Below are 19,191 nucleotides of genomic sequence, written 5' to 3' on the forward strand. Positions count from 1 at the left end.
ACAGAACTGAAAAACATATTTCAGTTCAACTGACAACCCACATTTCAACAATATATTCTGAGCTACTCACTAGTGTCTTTATTTGCCTTTCTAACAAAGTTAAATGCACTCAACTTAAATCTAAACTAATATGTGATGTAGAAAAGGCCCAGAAACAATACATGCACATACATATAACAGCCAACAGGTTATATAAATTCTTTGTTTGAGCAGCCCACTGATAGCAACACCATTGGATCTACTCCCTGGCCTTAACCATTCTTTTATACTATCCCTTTCACATTGGGAAAGTAATGGAGACCCAGTGTTTTATTTTAGTAGAGTACAGATATTTTAAGGTTGGTATGAGCCCTCTTCATTCTCTCTAACTTCTTATATCAGAGGGGTAGCCATGTTAGTCTGTATCCACAAAAACAACAAGGAGTCCGGTGGCACCTTAAAGACTAACAAATTTATTTGGGCATAAGCTTTCATGGGTAAAAAAAATCTGAAAAAGTGGGGTTTTTACCCACAAAAGCTTACGCCCAAATAAATTTGTTAGTCTTTGACGTGCTACCGGATTCCTTGTTGTTTAAGTTCTTATATCTTACCCTAGAAGCAATCCATCATTCTGTATATATTGCTGTGTTGTCCCCACCTCCAGGGTTTTCAAATAAGAATAATAATAAAAAAAAAATAACGACCTGAAGAATCACTGCAATTTTTCCTTTGGTTCTAGTAACTGGCATGCTAAATTTATTGTTTAACACAAAATAACAGGGAAAAGAGAAATGCTGGAGGATCATAATGAAGGTACAGTTATTTTGTTTTATTAGGCCAATTCAGTGGCATCTTTAATATTTTGTATAACATTTACAGCTGTTTCTTGTATCATAAAATATAAAATGATATTCTGTGATGACTGCAGTACTGCTTTATTGAAGTCTTTGAGAAGTAGTGACTGTATTTATTGGAGCCCTTTATTTTACAAGCAAAACAGCATCTCAAACTGAAGGTTTTGTATTAGTGGGCCTTTTTCTGAAAATATGCTTCCACAAATAGAAATAGAAAAAGAAAAGTTGTAAAATATCACCTATAAACATACGCAACACTGCATAAAATACAAGGCATCTGTCCCACCAAATCTTTTAAACAGTTCCAACAAAATATATTTATTTTAGAAAATAGATATTGTTTAAACACTCTCTCAAAGAAAACAGATCAGTTTTTTTAACATTTAATCTTAAGCCAATTAAATGGGATGTTGAGTAGAGGGTTTCACATAAAATGAACAAAAAAAAAATCTATATGCAAATGATAAACCTTTCATGGCTTTGTAAGAGAAATTTTCCAACCAGCTAAGGAATAACGCTAATAGAGACAAAAAATTGCTTTAAAGCTGTAGGACTTTAGCTCTTCTTTTAACAAAAGCTTCATAGCAGAGATCTGAAACTTGAAATTCCAAAAAAGAAATCATTGCAAAACATTAGTGCACATGAACGCAAAAGGATATAAGTAAAATCTCAAGAAAAAAAAGCAAGTTCTTGACTAGGAAGATGTTTCCTTTTTAAATACACAGTATCATTTGTTCTCTTACACATATTAAGTCAATGGGAGCTGTGTACATATAGTCAACAGTAGAATCTGGCCTTATGTAAGACAGTTCTTTTATTGCTGTTTAATTTTTTAAAAAATGCTCATAGGATAGATTTCAGAGACTGGAACAGTGTGCTTGAAAAACAGACTAGTTCTCTGTTGGATGCCTTCTTATCTTGTTTTCAGACAGAATAGTTATGGAACACAATTACAGTACTGTATTTCAAATATGATAAAGGAAGTGAACATAGAATAGACTGTACTGAAATTTTAAAATATCTTTTCTTATAAAGTTAGTTTTGGATTAATGTGTAACAAAATAAATAATGAAGTGTGACTGGCTGTAAGTTGAGTTTTTAAAACAGATAACAGTTCATCAAGCTTGCACAATAAATAAAAAATTAAATCTTAGGTTTTATAAACTTTGAAATTGGTTTTAAATATTTTGGATTGGTCCAAAGTTCTATATTTCAGTAATAAACTGTTTTACAACTGCTTTGCAATGCTGTGAATTTTTCTTGTGAAACACAGTACATCTTACACAAGAAAAAACTGATGCATGTACATTATACTACAGAGTTTAAATATGCTCAACTTTGATTATGTGTAGGATAATCAAAACAATGCAGACTATTTTCAAGTATCCCTTTAAATATCTGACAGTATGTAACATTCACTGACTACAACCAGCCAATCTAAAAAAAATCCCCTTATAACTTAAATTTAAAGGGTCCAATCCAGCATTCCTTATAAACTGGGAGTTTTGGGTATGGGAGGGATGCAGGACCAGGTCCTATATATCAGCAGTCTTTGGGGGAGAGGGGGAGAATTAACAAAATAGGAATGCCCACCTACCTTGGTAAAAACAAAACTATGAAATCTTCATATACTGATCTTACATTATCAACTCTTCCCATTCTGTTTGAATGCTTTAAGCAACATATTAGTTATAAAATGTTTGACTTCACATATTGATGAAATGTTCAATGCCTCTGCAGTATGTATATCTTCCATTCCATCTCATGTAGAAGATTCAGTTGTGCCACCATAACTATTTTTTCCAAATGATGCTAAAGTTCATCATGTTTAAAAACTGTAACCAAAAAATAACAATGATATATATTCGCTCATATTTAAGCAGCAGTGCTGTAATACATTCTAAAATGTTAAAAAGGCCCCAATATCTTCAGGGGGCATTTTATTTATTCCCAGAGTCCTAAAAGTCAGATCACATATTTAAAAATTCACTACATTTTGTAGACCCTGATAACAATTGACCATAAGCATTTATAAATAATCAAAATGACTAAAGAAACGATTAAGTATTATTTAGCAGCAGAGTGCATTTATTTGCCTTCTAATTTTTGAGCTATTATGATTCACATTTTCATGATTTTCTCTGCAACCACTGGGGCTAAGATATTTTTAAAATAAAAGTTGAAATTCTCACAGCCTATAACTTCGTCAAACTAACTGTTTGGGGAGAAATTTAACATGCTGGATTTCTGTCTCAGGCTGAGCAATTTTGGAAAATTTCAGCCACAATAATTAATCTGTTTCCAAGAATGAGCCTATGGGAAATACACTGTTTTGCCAATGTTCAAAATGTTGGTAACTTTTTAGAGCTATTTTATTTTGAGCAGGGACTTGAAACTTTGCAGGGTGTGGCCTTTGTGTCTGAGGGCTTGGCTACACTGGCACTTTCTACCGCAATAAAGCCTCCCTTACAGAGTGCTCTACCTCACTCCCCGTCCACACTGGCAAAGCACGTAGAACACTCTTGACTCCCTGGTTAGAGTACTCCTGGTACTCTACCTCCAAGAGAGGGATAACAGCTGTTGCCTATTGGCTGAAATGCCCCAGGGCCAGTATGAATGAGGAGTTACAGTTACAGCATTCTGACTGACCTCCGGAAACATCCCATAATTCCCTTAAGTGGCATCTCTTCTCTTTGTTGTGAAGTTGGCTGAGGAATGCAAAAGTGCCTTTTCAGAGCTCCGCTTCAGACAGTGGCTGCTTATCTGCAACCAGGCAAAGCAAACATTTACTGAGTGAATGAATGAGAGGCAGGGGGGCTAGGGGGATCTGAATTTACAAGATAGTGTGCTGACACACTCTCAGCACTCCAAAAACCCACTCCCTCTCTCTCCCCACATACAAACAACAAACCTCACCCCACCACCACCCCCATTTGAAAAGCACAGTTGCAGCCACTTGAAAGCTGGGATGGCTTCCCATAATCCACCGCTCCCAACGCGGCTGCAGATGCCGTAAGTGTGGCCATGCCAGTGCGCTTGCAGCTGTCAGTGTGGCCAGACTGCAGCACTTTCCCTAGTGTGCTCTCCGAAGGCTGGTTTAACCCAAAGTGATCTACAGCTGCAAGTGTAGCCAAGCCCTGAGAGATGTCTTTTGACATCTTTGTGAAAATCCACCCAAGTTTGGCCAGTTTATAAGCCTTTTAAAAACACCCTGCAATTTGCATATGCTCAATAGAGACTTGTTGGACCAGGATTTCTCAAACAGAGGTCACTGCTTGTGTAGGGAAAGCCCCTGGTGGGCCGGGCCGGTGTGTTTACCTGCCCCATCCGCAGGTCCGGCCGATCGTGGCTTCCACTGGCCATGGTTCGCTCCTCTGGGCCAATGGGAGCTGCTGGAAGTGGCAGCCAGTAGTAAGTCCCTCAGCCCACGCCACTTCCAGCAGCTCCCATTGGCCCAGAGCAGCGATCCACGGCCAGTGGGAGCCGCGATCGGCCGGACCTGTGGACAGGGCAGGTAAACACACCGGCCCGGCCCGCCAAGGGCTTTCCCTACACAAGCAGCGACTCCTGTTTGAGAAACCCTGTGCTAGTCCATAGCTAAGCTCCCCAAAGATTCCATCAGCACTGGGCATGCTTCAGACAAGGGCTGACAAGGAATTGCCCTGCAATTGCAGAGCTGGACTGCTGTGGGCTGTCCAGGGCCAAGGTCTGGGCAGTGGAACTGACAGAAGGGAGATAGTCTCTTGTATGCTCTCAGTGGCTCCAGGCAGCAACGAGGAAACTGCCTGATGGGAATGCACAAAGGGATGGTGGGAGGAGCAGGTTTGGATAATGAGCCTGAGGATGGAAACTGGGACTTGGATGCTGATCTGGAGACAAGGGGAGGGGAAATGGAGGCTGTGATTGGGAGCTTGGTAAAGAAATACTGGCACTGGCTGGGCAAGACAACTGAGACTGGGAGCTGTGGAGGAGGAGGATGGGAACAAGTGGGGTGGGGGGTAGGAGGTGTGGGGGAGGGACCAAGATGCAGATCTGACAGTGGATGGGCAAAAAAGTGGGACCAATAACTGGGGGGGGGGGTGAGAATGAGATTGAATGAAGGATCAGGGAAGGGGGGCTGGAAGTCAGTGTGGACAGGAAACACGGCTGAAGGAAGGGCTCAAACTTGGGGGGAAAAAGATGGAAGAAATGTGCCCACTAGAGAACACACTCCTCTAGACCCTGGAATGGAACCCAAGATTTCTCAGTTTCACAATTCCTGTGATGTTAGCAAATATCTGTGAAAACCACTGGCAAAGTGTGTGTCTCATCTCCCTCTAATGATGATCCATATGGAGGGTGATAACCAATTGCTGCTATCAGTTAGTCTCCTAGCTCAAGCGTCAGAGGTCTGCACAGTGATTCTAAAGAATCCAACTATGCCGATGAACCATGTGGGTGTCAATATGATGCCACACTCTGGAAAAATGGTTACTTACATGTATAATATCTGTTGTTCTTTGAGTTGTGCTGTACATGTATACACTCCACTGCAGGTGTATGTGCACCCAATGCATTCGAGTTGGAAACTTTTGCCAGCCATACCAGCAGGTGGTGAGTATGCCTCTGCTATACTCATACGCCAAGTCAAGCGTTTAAAGGGGCGTGAATGCTGGCTCCCTCTCCCTTCTTAACACTGCCAGTAAGCTAAATTCAAAGTTGCAGAGAAGATGGTAGTAATAGTGGCAGTAGGGGTGTGTGGTTTTTATATGTGGACAGCTTATCTTGAAGAACAATAGTTACTGTACACGTAACTAACTGATTTCTCCTTGGAATGACTGTGCAATTTACATCCCCAGGATCAGTTTCAGGAGCAGATGCCTGAGCACCAACTTCCAGGGGATGCTGTCCCACCAGTCTTTTTTAAATTTTGTTTTTTCACTTGGGCGGGGGTAAGGAGAGGGGAAAAGGATAGGGAGGGTGAAAATGTTTTCTGCATATTAACAAAAGGGTTAGGGCTGCTCCTGTACATTCTGCTGTAGGTAGCTCACAAGCAGTTTCCTTACATGTGGTGGGACTTTGGGCTATGTGAAGAGAGACTCCAGCACCAACTTGATGATGTTGACGTAGTCTCAAGAAGCCTGAGTAACACCACAGTGTCTGGAGAAGGTTTGTACAGATGACCACATTGCTGCTTTGCAAATGTCCGCTATAGAAATGTTGCTCAAAAAGGCAGATGCAGTGGCATGCGCCTTCATGGAGTGGGCTGTTATTCTACCTGGAAGAAAGACCTTTGCCGGACTTTAGCAAAGCCTGATGTACTCACAAATCCAATGTGAATTACGTTAAATCATAAAAGATTGCCCTTTAATCCTGCCTGTTTCGAAGCCACCAAAATCTGGTGAGAACAGCTTGCTGCAGATGATGCCAATGGGCGATGTCTGAGAGGCTCAGTTCTTCTTCTTGAGGCATCCTGAGGTCTCTGCTGCTGGTAAAGTCTCTACTGCATTTGGGGATTAAACTGCTTCCCCTCTGTCACTGGGGTACAGAAACCCAGCAGATAAAGGGCCATGTGAAGGTCTTTCAACGCGAGCATTGCATCATCAGTTTTTTCAGCGAACAGCTTAGCACCTTTGAAAAGTAGATCTTCTATTGTATTTTATGGTTCTTTTGGGATGCTGGAGGCCTGCAACCAAGAAGAATCTCTCATTGAAATGGCTGTAGCTACCAGACATGATATCTGACCTGTTGGTAGCTGCTTGGAAGAATGTGTAAGCACTGAGATGACCTTTAGATACCATGACCAGAAAAATGATCCCTGTATTCCTCAGGCAGTTTTCCTACACATTGTGGAATTGCTCTACAGTTAATAAAGGTATATTTGGACAAGAATGCCTCCTAAGTTGACACCCTTATATGATCTGCCATATAGATCTAGTCTCTTATATTCCTTACCTTTTGGGGTAGTCTTAAGGTGAGACTGCCTTGAATGCTCATTTTCTGCACTAACGAGTCTGGGATGGCATGCATATAAAAAAAAATACTTGGATTCTTTCTGAGGGACTTGGTATATTTTGTCCACCCATTGGCAATGGGTGGAATAGAGACCTGAGTCTGCCAAAGGGTCTTTCCAGGTCCCAGCAAGGCTTATTTAATCGGAAGGGCAACCCTTCCAGGAGCAGGAGTTTGCAAGATGTCCTGTAGTTTGTACAGATTCTCTTGCACAAATTCTTCCTGTATTTCCAGAGATGTGGCCACTTGCCTTATGAAGTCCTGAAAAACTTTAAAGTCCTCAGGAGGAGGTGATGTCAACTCTGGGGTGATGGCCTCATTTGGAGAAGAGGAAGAACTATGAAGGAAAGGGAAATATGTAGATGTTTCTCCCTAGTGTCCTCTTTCTCTGTGAGCACAAATAAAAAGGGAGATTGTAGGATTAGAGAAGGATCTTCTCTAGCTGCCACAGGTACAAAACGTGACTTTCTCCTGCACTGGTGGTCGACAGGGGCCTACATGGTCTTGAAGAAGGCCAGTAAGTCTGAGGACAGTTGTCTTTGTATTGCCCACAGTGGAGGGCACCATACTGGGTCATTGCTATAATAATGATTTTGCTCTGGAGTTGGGGAAGCTCTACAACATTTTCTGTACGGCAACCTAAATGACCTATTGAAGATATGGGTCTATCATGATCAGAGTTCAAAGAGGAGGAAATATAACTATCCTCAGTAAATTGTGGAGCAGTCCCTGTAGGCATTACAGGAGGTCTCAGCCCTGGGGACACCTAGTGATATCCGTTGGGTACAAAAAGTTGACTAAGGATTTGATGGTGCTGATGGATGGGGCAGTCCAAATGCAGACAGATGAGTCAATGGAACCAAAATAATATACATCGACAAAGTGGATGGAACTACTGGAACTGTGGTGGTAAGTGAAGATGCCAGCACCGGCAGTAATGGTAAAGTTGAGGCCACAGAGACTAGAATTGCACAATCCAACAAAGGAGAGTCAGGGAGAGGGAGACACAGAAGGTCTTTTGCCACAAAGAATGCCTGTGGCACCAACAGCAGGAGTGAGTGCTTGAACGCTGACATTGGTGGTGCTGGAGTTGACGGTAGTGGGGTAGAATATTTCACTAGTAGGGGTGAAGACATTAGTCTTGATGGTCCCACTGGTGCTGCCTTGGACGGTGCCATTGAGCATCAGGGCTTATAGTGCTGGGATATGTAAGGGTTAAGTAGAGACCTGGGAAACCGCTAGTGTGTTGGTATGGTATTAGGGAGTAGAGTCACAAGCAGGCACCGTTTCTTCACTTGATAGATAAGTATCATCCCTTGCCTTCCCCCTCAGCTTGTTGGGAATAAATAAGTGTTGCAGCTGCATAAGAAATGTAGTTGTCTAAAGGATACCTTTGTGTAAAGAAGTGTTATCTCCCACTCCCTTCCTTTCCTAGCTACATAAACAAGCTCGGGATCATGGCCCCTCCCTCCATCCCCTGAGAACAGCTGATTAAGGGAACTTGTAGCAACAATTATTGCAAAGAAATGTATTTTCAAGGTAAAAACGTGTGTATAATATGTGTAATGCTGTAGTCAGTCAATAGGGATGGGTTTAAACATAGTATGGGAGTTTCTATTACTTAAAAAGGGTTTTGGGGGGTTATAGCAAATGTAGGTATTTACATAGATAAAAGAGTGTGATGTAATTAATTCAGTGTTTACTCAACAATTCGGTGGAGGGGAACAAGTACCACAATAAAGAAGCATGTCTACTCAATCTGCCTCTGGGTCGACCTGCTCATCATTCTCTAACAGCCAGTGCCGGCAGTAAAGGTAAAGTTGAGAGAATTGAGACTAGAACTGCACAATGCAACAAAGAGTCTGGGATAGGGAGACACAGAAGGTTTTTTGCCACAAAGAATGCCTGTGGCACCACCAGCAGAAGTAAGTGCTTGAATGCTAACACTGGTGGTTCTGGAGTTGATGGTAGTGGGGTTGAAGATTTCTCTAGGAGGGGTGAAGACATTAGTCTTAATGGTCCTGCTGGTGCTACCTTGGACAATACCAGTGAACATCAGGTCTTATTACCAGGCCTCAACTTGGCACTGGAAGACTTCTTCAGAACTTTCTTCTTCAAAAGTGTAGCAGTCTCTGAGAGTGAGGAGAGTTTTGTGCACTTTGAAAAGGCCATGGGAGAAAATGATGAGCGATGTTTCTCACCAGATTTTGGTTTATATGCTGAGGCAGTCAGGTGGGAACTCCTTGTGAATAAACTCAGTCTATCCTCTCATGGTCAGGGTTGGGCTCTGAAGAGGGAGGCATTACCTTCTAAGGAAGATGTACTATAAGGCGGAAATCCCCTTTTTTTTTTTCTTTTTGAGAAGGAGGTACAAATAGGGTATTTGTTCTTCACATGTCCCTCACCTAAGCACATTAGGGAACTTTTGTTCCTGTTATTAACAGAGATCATGGGCCTGGATGTGGCACACTGTTTGAAATTTGGGAATTTCTGCACAGTAAAATCCCAGATAAATTCACTAACTTACTTACTACACTAAAATAATATTAAATTAAGCTACAAGTATTTAAAAAAAAGTCCCCTAAAGACTAGCTAACCAAAGCTCAAGAGCACCAGGGAACTCCAACTCTCACCATGGGTGGTAAGATGGAACTGACAAGGAGGCTGCAGTCATGCCCCTTTATACTGTCATCTTGGCGAATGAGGATAGCAGAAGTGCACATGCTGCCTGATGATACGGCTGACAAAAATCTCCAACTCAAGTGCATTGGGTGCACCTACACCTACAGTGGAATGTGTATGTGCTGAATTACTAAGAATTATTTCTCTTTTTTTTTTTAGTTTGCTTTTTTAAAAAGCTACGAAATTACATATAAAACTATGTGAAAAGATTATTAAGGTTACAAAGTCAAGCACTCAAAAGCTAGGAAAAAACAATATTAAAGTTGCACAGGTAACCTTAATTCAGTCCTCTTGTAGCATATGCATTATGGTTAGGACTTCTGATTTTCAGTTTTAACTAATAAACACTGACAAAACAATCCCGAGAACAAAAAAAGCGTTTATCCTATAAATACTGCAAAAACACCAGAAATGATTACTTGTATCTAAGGGCTTGTCTACAGGGAGCAATAATGCGGACTATGGGGTGTTTCTTCTAAAGTGTAGTAATGGATTGTGCATTAGTTGGTCAGTGTAGACCCTACTGGTAAGCACTAATGGTTCCCTACTGAGCTTTAACATAGTGTTATTTTAAACAGTATTATGTTAAAGTGCACTAAGAACATTACAACATAATATATAATGTAATGAGTAACGGGGATAATAGCATCCCCTTACCTCACAAAGGCATTGTGGGGAAAAAAAAGTATTAATACTTCTGAAGCACTCATATATTACAGTAATAGACACCACAGAAAAGCCCATGAGGAAATTAATAATTCTGTCTTCAGATCAGGGTTTGAATCATGTGCAGTGAATAAGACCTGGGCCCACATATTGAACAATAAGGACAAAATAAAATATTAAACTGTTGCTAATAAGCAACCCCCACAAATCCGTTCACTGCATGAGGCATGGGTAGTGTTGAAAAATACCAAATGATCATGTAATGAAAAAATACTATAATGCAGATAAACAATGGGGCCAAATTAAAATTGCACAAGCATGTCCTAACTTTTGACTGATTGACTTTGTAACCTTAATTATTTTCTTTTAATTGTTTTTGTGTGTAATTTGATCTCTCTCACACTTCATAATGCATTTACAAAGTGGACTCTGTTTATTAGTCTGTATTTTGAGATACTATAGAATTTACACCAGAGACAGTATCAAGAAATGTTTTATAGAGAATAAAACGAACAGGCAAGTGATTATGAAGTAAATTTCAAACTGGGCTATCATTGCTGCCCAAATAAGTTTTAATTTTGAGGACATCAGTGAGGACACCACAAAGTTAAACATTTTGGATGAAGTCCTGTTCCTACTGCAGTCAAAGTAAATGTTGCCACTGATGTCAATAAGGCCGGGATTTTACCCTTTCAATGTAGTTTTTAGGCACAAAGGCATCATGTAACTAAGGGTACGTCTACACTATGGGATTAGTCCGATTTTACATAAACCGGTTTTGTAAAACAGATTGTATAAAGTCGAGTGCATGCGACCACACTAAGCACATTAATTCGGCGGTGTGCGTCTATGGTCCAAGGCTAGCGTCGATTTCTGGAGCATTGCACTGTGGATAGCTATTCCATAGCTATCCCATAGTTCCCACAGTCTCCCCCGCCCCTTGGAATTCTGGGTTGAGATCCCAGTGCCTGATGGGGCAAAAATCATTGTTGGTGGTTCTGGATAAATGTCATCACTCATTCCTTCCTCCAGAAAAACAATGGCAGATAATCATTTCGCACCCTTTTTCCCTGGATTGCCCTGGCAGACGCCATAGCACGGCAACCATGGAGCCCGTTCAGCTTTTTTTTTTTTTTTTTTTACTGTCACCGTATGTGTACTGGATGCCGCTGACAGAGGCATTACTGCAGCGCTACACAGCAGCATTCGTTTGCTTTTGCTTGATAGCAGAGACGGTTATCAGTCGTTCTATACCGTCTGCTGCCAGTGTAAATTGGCAGTAAGATGACGGTTATCTGTCATTCTGTACTGTCTGCTGCTATCATGGGTGCCCCTGGCTGAGGTCGGCCGGGGGCACAAAGGCAAAAATGGGAATGACTCCCCGAGTCAATCCCTCCTTTATGGTATCTAAAAATAGAGTCAATCCTGCCTAGAATATGGGGCAAGTGTACTAGAGAACCAGTGTATCAGAGAGCACCGCTGCTCCATGTCAGATCCCGCAGAAATGACGAACTGCATGCCATTCATGGGGGTTGCCCCTGCAACAACCCCACCCGTTGCTTCCCTCCTCCCCCAACCTTCCTGGGCTACCGTGGCAGTGTCCCCCCTATTTGTGTCATGAAATTATAAAGAATGCAGGAATAAGAAACAGTGACTTGTTAGTGAGATAAAATGAGGGGGAGGCAGCCTCCCGCTGCTATGACAGTCCAGGCAGAACATTAAGCGGTGCGGGGGGGAGAAGCCCAGCATCCCGCTGCTATGATAGTCCAGGCAGTACAGAATTTTTTCTTTACATATGAAAGGGAGGGGGCTGATGGAGCTCAGCCCCCACTTGCTATGATGAGGACGGTTACCAGCCATTCTGTACCATCTACTGGGAATGACCAGGAATCATTTCTATTTTTACCCAGGCGCCCCCGGCCAGCCTCACCTGAGGCCAGCCAGAAGCATTCACGGGCTGATGGTGACGACGGTTATCAGTCATATTGTACTGTCTGCCACCGGGGAGGGGAGAAGAGCAGATACTGCTCTTCACTGCTGCAGCATCGCGTCTACCACCAGCATTCAGTAGACACAGGGTGACATTGAAAAAAGTCGATGATCATAAGGGTCCCTTCTGACCTTAAAGTCTATGATTCTAAGTCAAGAAACGATTTCTTTCCCTTTTCTTTCACGTGGTGGGGGGAGGGAGTAAATTGACAAGCTATACCCTGAACCATGCTGGACAATGTGTTCGAAACTACAGGCATTGGGAGCTCAGCCAAGAATTGCAAATAGTTTTCGGAGTCTGCTGTGGACTGTGGGATAGCTGGAGTCCTCAGTACCCCCTCCCTCCCTCCATGAGCGTCCATGATTCTTTGGCTTTCCATTTCGCTTGTCACGCAGCACTGTGTAACCTGGAGATTTTTTCAAACCCTTTGGCATTTTGTCTTCTGTAACAGAGCTCTGATAGAACAGATTTGTCTCCCCATACAGCGATCAGATCCAGTATCTCCCGTACGGTCCATGCTGGAGCTCTTTTTGGATTTGGGACTGCATCGCCACCCGTGCTGATCAGAGCTCCAAGCTGGACAAACAGGAAATGTAATTCAAAAGTTCGTGGGGCTTTTCCTGTTTACCTGGCCACTGCATCCGAGTTCAGATTGCTGTCCAGAGCAGTCACAGTGGTGCACTGTGGGATACCGCCCGGAGGCCAATACCGTCGATTTGCAGCCACACTAACCCTAATCCGATATGGTAATACTGATTTTAGCGCTACTCCTCTCGTTGGGGAGGAGTACAGAAACCAATTTAAAGAGTCCTTTATATCAATATAAAGGGCCTCGTAGTGTGGACAGGTGCGCCATTAAATCGGTTTAATGCTGCTAAAATCAGTTTAAATGCGTAGTGTAGACCAGGCCTAATACAATGTACACAACTTCTTCAAGAAAACGGAGAATGACTCAAGGCACAATACATATGTATACTAGCCCCAATCTTTGCTTAAATTGCCAATGAGAAATCAGATAAACATGCATGTGAAAAAGCTTATTCTCTTACCTTTTCGAGAAGACTGAGTCAAGTTTTTCTTCCCTTTTTCAATCTGCTTTATTAGCTTTCGTATTTCAGAGTCATACTGAACCCATTCTGGGACTATTCTCAATGCAGCCTTTAGTTTGGGTTCTTTGGTTTTGGGGTTATTGCACTGCAAGTATAAAATATATCACTCTTGAAAAAACACCAAGCATTCTAAGTAAACACAAGTATTCTCTTCAGCATTAGTGATGGAAAAACAACAAGTCACTAAACAGAACACTGCTAAAAACTAGCTCCAAACTTAAACACTGACTAGGACAACAATGAGTGTTTCACTACGTATCCTTTTTGAAATCAATGTGGACTATTAATTCACTGGAAAACAAACTATGCGAAAACAAATTTTAAATGTTTTAAAGAAATTAAATAACTATTACGCAAATTGGCAAAAAATCCACCTATTAATATTTTGTAGTACAGCAGAGCACAACAGAACTATTATTTACCATACCTTTCAGTCACTACTCCTTTAGTCATTCTAAACATCAAGGTAACGTTCTTTATATTTGATAAACAGGACCATCTGTCACTAGCCCATAGGAATGTCTTCAGTCTCCTATATAATCATTCATCTCTCTCAGTTACCTTATGCCTAATTAGCTACTCTGTTAGCATTACAAATCACTTAAAGGGCAACATACAGTATGAAATGGTCTATAAACCAAAATCTGATAGTTATTTAAACCATTTTTTATTGAAATACTTTTCACTTCTATTGGGCTCCTCTTTGAAGAGAGGATCAAATATTTTGTCAAATGCCCAGTGGTACTGTAATGCTACTTCAGGAATTGCCAAGTATTAGGACTATACTGATACACTGATTTTAGATAACTAAGATTTCTGTCTCTCTATCTAAGTCTATGAGACTCTCTTTAGTGGAGTCTGCAAAAGACATGGATTAGCTGGGTAAAGGGATTTAGGAAGTGAAAGTAGATGGAAGTGATGATAAAGGGAAAAAGACCATATAGTCAGACTGATAAATTAACTCAAACTGATTTAAAAAGAACTCTTAACGCTTTAGATATATGTGCCAGACCAACATAAGACCTTAATGGAAAAAAAAAAAAAAAAAAAGGATTTCCCTGGCCACTTTGTGATCTTTGGATTGGAAAAATTTGAAGAATAATGACTGATCCTTACATGATGGTACAAGGGAAGAAGGATCAGCAAAATAAACTCAAAACTTTATATAAATTAAATCAACATGAGTAAGGTAAGGCATAAATCTTTCTCACACAAAAACTCATCTATTCCCAGGAAGATCTGAACTAAGCATAGAGTAGTGTGGCATCTTTTTTACTTTCATAGTGTTAGGGAAAAAACATTTGGTCACTTCCTGTGCATTTCTATTCTCAAATATTATGTCTCACAATTAGAGATGGTCAAATAATGGAAAAAATATTCACAACTTCTGCCTCCCCCTAATTCTTTGGCAAAATTTTGTTCCAAACAATTCCATAAGTAATGCTAGAAATGGTTACTGCTGATTTCCACCAACCAAGGGCTCCTCGCAACAGCTTATTCCAATAAAAGCAAAAATGGTATGAAAGCTATAAAATATACACAATAAACCTTTGGTAACAGACACCGAATGATTATTATTCTTCAGAACAACTATGCCTGGGTCTGTAATCTGAGATCACGGTGGGTCAAGATTGCAAAACATATGCCGTCAGAAATAAGTTACAAGTGAGGAACATTTTTCTCTCCCTCCTCCAAGCCCTTCTCTACACACACTTTTCATAGTATGTTTTATACATGGGCGTGCATACCCCCGATAAACCTGCCTCCATGTCACTCAGTGGGTGATAGTAGAACCAGTAGCCATTAGAACTGACAGGGTCTTGCATATGAGTACAGAGCTAAATTTCATATCTTATGAAATATGAAGAAACTTGGGTTAATAAAATGACATTTTCATCAACTCTAAATTGACTTACCAAATCAATTATTTTAGCCTTTTCCTTTGATTCATCGTTACACCAGGTTTCACACCAGAGCCATTCTTGAGGGAGAGACTTAATGGCCAACTGATGAATCATATTATTGGGAAGATCCTGCATAATTACGTAACAAACCACAAAATTAGTAACCCTGAATTTTGATATGCTAATAACCAGATACCAAAAACTGAATTATAGCACTACTACTTGAAGAAGACAGCAGAGAACACCTCTCTCTGTTTTTACTTCTGTGAAGTATTTTTACTCTCTAAGTTTCTCTCTCTGTGCTTGTCTATTTGTTTTTCAAATTGGTTAATATCTGCTATTCTTTGGTATCCAGTCCCATCGCTTAATTACAATACGAGTATGGAGGTTTTCCTTGTATTGCCATAACGTGTGGTCTTCTCTTATTCAATTCATATTCCGATATTTGATGCAAGCAATGCTGCTTCTACCTGATATTTATGGGTCTGCTTCAGCAACCTTATTCACAGTAAGTGCTACTCAATATAAAGGTTGTAGAATTAGGTCCTGTGAAATTATCAAAGCATAACTGAATCACTTCCCATTCCCCAAACGTCCAAAACTATTTTTCTTAAACTTCTTCCAAGAGCAAAATGCTAATACTGCATTCTACAACCCATTCACTTTTTATTTTATTTTTTAAAAGGCAGACTTCAGGGTGCTATTTTGAAAAAGGTAGAAGAAATAAAAGTCTTTCCTATGCTCTTCTCCTAACTCAAATTTCCTTGTTTTTAACCCATCTTTACACAATGGGTTTCAGATGCCTATCGTTGATACACTGTACAGTCAACTGCTTGATCGCACGTTGGTTCTTTATGAACTATTCTTGAGACCAAATAACCAGTGTCAGTTAGGTGTATTACTATAAACCAATAATAATATAGCACAGGAAAAAGGTTCTATGATACCAGTCTCATGCAGCATGTTAACATTCACCTTACATAGAAGATGTGTTCCCAAAGTTACATCCCTAAAGCCACCTTTTTATACTCTACCTGTTTACAAATAAATGGTACCGTATACATCATGTGAAAGTAGATTTAACCAATCAGCTTTCTACCTTTTTTTTCTGGTACCACTGTGTACCCCTTATCTCTTTGTTCTGAACACATTCATTACAAGTAGCAAGGGGTGTGAAGTCAATTTCTTGGTTTGTACAAGAGTAGAACAATCACGTTTTGTCCTCTTCATTTGGAACACTATAGTACTGGCCTGTGAGAATAAATCCTGACTATTGCTATAGTAAAATAATCATATGTCCTGATTCTGACAATTCTCCTATCAACTTAAGTCAAATCTTACTTCAACTAATGCAAGGTGTTATGGAGGCACTTGGCATAAGAGAACACCATTATAGTAAAGGTGTAGGCCAATTTAGGCTATCTAATGGCTATAATATTTGGGCTTAATGCATACTAAAATATATGTGGTGCAGATAATGCATATAACTAATGATGCTAATGCCCATGGTTTGTTGTGTATAGGGAACAGGATCTAAGAGTAAGTGTGATATCACTCAAAATTACAAAGCCAGCCTTGCACAATATATCTTCAGATATTCAGGTCCAAAGTTAAAAAAATATAGATGCAACTGTTGCATCTGCTGATAAGCAATTTTGCACATACCCACTGTGTTTATATTTGAAAAAGTAAATCTCAATATCCAAGCACTACTATAGTCAAATATTTTTGTTTTCTTGACAATTCATAATGTATTATAAACAGGAGAGAATAAAGTAACATATTTGTACTCGATCTGTAAAAGATCTAATGCATTTTAAAATATGTATCTAAAATTACTTGGTGTGTTTAGACAATAACATGGAAAGATTATACTAAATCTGCATCAAGTATCAAGATACTTACTTACATATTAACTTAAATTTAAATTTAAATGTTTGCTATTTTGCAAAAAAAAGTTCCACGAACTTGGGAAGATCTAACAAGTGGACCATTACCATCTCAAATTCAAGTGAAACCAAGATTGTTCCTCTACTGCACCTCACTGACTTTCTAAATGGAATCAGAATTCTTGAGTGAAAAGAAGTTTGTGAATGTACAAATGGAGGGTGCCACAAGGTTATAAAGATTAGAAGGGTAGTGGCATACAGATAGCTATTCACCAGTTGCATGGTTTAAAACAGATTATTGAAGTTGTGTTATTAAACATAAAAGTCAATTCAAGTGGTTATCCTTTGAGAGGAATATCTTATCTATAGTAACTGCCTTAATACTTCTAGAAGGTCAAGTAAAAGAAAAAAATCATGGCAAAGAGAAATAACTGTTGTAATAGCCAAGTTCATTTTAATCATGTGAGTCAGTCAGATGCCACCAGCAGAAGGCTGATTTTCTCCTTTGGTGGTTTGGGTTCTGTAGTTTCCGCATCATGGGGGTTGCTCTTTTAAGACTTCTGAAAGCACACACTCATCCCTCTCAGATTTTGGAAGGCATTTCAGATTCTTAAAACTTGGGTCAAGTGATGTAGCTATCTTTAGAAATCTCACATTGGTACCTCCTTTGCATTTTGTCAAATCTGCTGTGAAAGTGGTCTTAAAACAAACAGCACATCATCATCCGAGACTGCTACAACATGAAATATATGGCAGAATGCGGGTAAAACAGAACAGGAGACATACAATTCTCCCCCAAGGAGTTCAGTCATAAATTTAGTGCCAGATGCACTAAAGTTTCATTATGTTCTTTCATGCTTCAACCAGCATTCAAGAAGATATGCATCCATGATCATGGTTCTGTTCGATAACCATCCAAAACAGCTGACTCTCTGCAAGAATAGACTGGAATTGTTCCCTGCAGTCATGTGGCAGATCTTCAATAAAGGCCATGAGCTTGTTGTAATTAGTAAAGTTATACTTGGCCATGGTCACCTGAAAGTTTGCAATCCAGAACTGCAAGGTGGTGGTGAAGTATGAAAGAGATCCAGTAACTTCTTATCCTTGGCATAGGGGGGGTAACCCTCAAGAATTGCTGCCAACCCCTCTCATTCACAGCATCCACTGCAAGAGAATTAGGTGGCTGGTGAGTCTTGCCCACACACTCAGCGTTTAGCTGATCACCATATTTGGGGTCGGGAAGGAATTTTCCTCCAGGGCAGACTGGCAGAGGCCCTGGGTTTTTTTTTGCCTTCCTCTGCAGCATGGGGCATGGGTCACTTGCTGGAGGATTCTCTGCACCTTAAAGTCTTTAAACCACAAGTTGAGGACTTTAATAACTTAGACATAGGTCAGGGGTTTGTTACATGAGTGAGTGGGTGAGGTTCTGTGGCCTGCGTTGTGCAGGAGGTCAGACTATAGAAGATCATAATAGTCCCTTCTGACCTTAAAGTCTATGAGTCTATGAGCTTCTGTACCACATGATTGGATAACAGCTAGTATGACACCAATTTTTAAAAAGGGGTTCAGGGGTGATCTAGACAAGTACAGGCCAGTAAGCCTAACTTCGGTACCTGGCAAATTGGTTGAAACTATAGTAAAGAAAAAAATTAGCAGACACATATATGAACACGATTTGTTGGGGAAGAGTCAACATAGTTTTCGTAAAGGAAAATCACGCCTAATGATTCAGTTCTTTGACGGGGTCAACAACCACGTGGGCAAGAGGGATCCAGTGGATACGATACACTCAGATTTTCAGAAAGCCTTTGACAAGGTCCTTGGATCTTAAGCAAAGTTAGTTGTCATAGGATTAGAGGGAAGGCCCTCTCATGGATCAGTAACTAGTTAAAAGACAGGAAACGAAGGGTAAGATTAAATGGTCAGTTTTCAGAATGGACAGAGAGAAATAGTGGTGTCTCCCAGGGGTCTGTACTGGGACCAATACAGCATATTCATAAATGATCTGGAAAAAGGAGTAAACAGCGAGGTGGCAAAATTTGCAGATGATACAAAACTATTCAAGATAGTTAAGTCCAAATCAGACTGCAGAGAGTTACACAGGGATCTCACAAAACTGGGTGACTG

General features: G+C 40.5%; 1 protein-coding gene across 2 annotated transcripts in view; it reads right to left on the reverse strand.

Moving 5' to 3' along the window:
• Positions 1 to 787: 787 nt before the first annotated feature.
• The window catches only part of UGGT2 (UDP-glucose glycoprotein glucosyltransferase 2), a 292,503-nt gene continuing 274,099 nt past the window's right edge, over positions 788 to 19,191 (reverse strand). For both annotated transcript variants that reach the window (XM_030567566.1, XM_030567556.1), the window contains 3 exons: positions 15,188 to 15,304; positions 13,212 to 13,356; positions 788 to 2,668 (listed from right to left, as the gene is read on the reverse strand). In XM_030567566.1, the coding sequence (XP_030423426.1) occupies positions 2,646 to 2,668; positions 13,212 to 13,356; positions 15,188 to 15,304 (285 nt within the window). In that variant the 3' untranslated portion in view covers positions 788 to 2,645. The remainder of the gene's footprint in view (positions 2,669 to 13,211; positions 13,357 to 15,187; positions 15,305 to 19,191) is intronic.

The sequence above is a fragment of the Gopherus evgoodei genome, chromosome 1, assembly GCF_007399415.2.
Source record: "Gopherus evgoodei ecotype Sinaloan lineage chromosome 1, rGopEvg1_v1.p, whole genome shotgun sequence".
NCBI lineage: Eukaryota > Metazoa > Chordata > Testudines > Testudinidae > Gopherus > Gopherus evgoodei.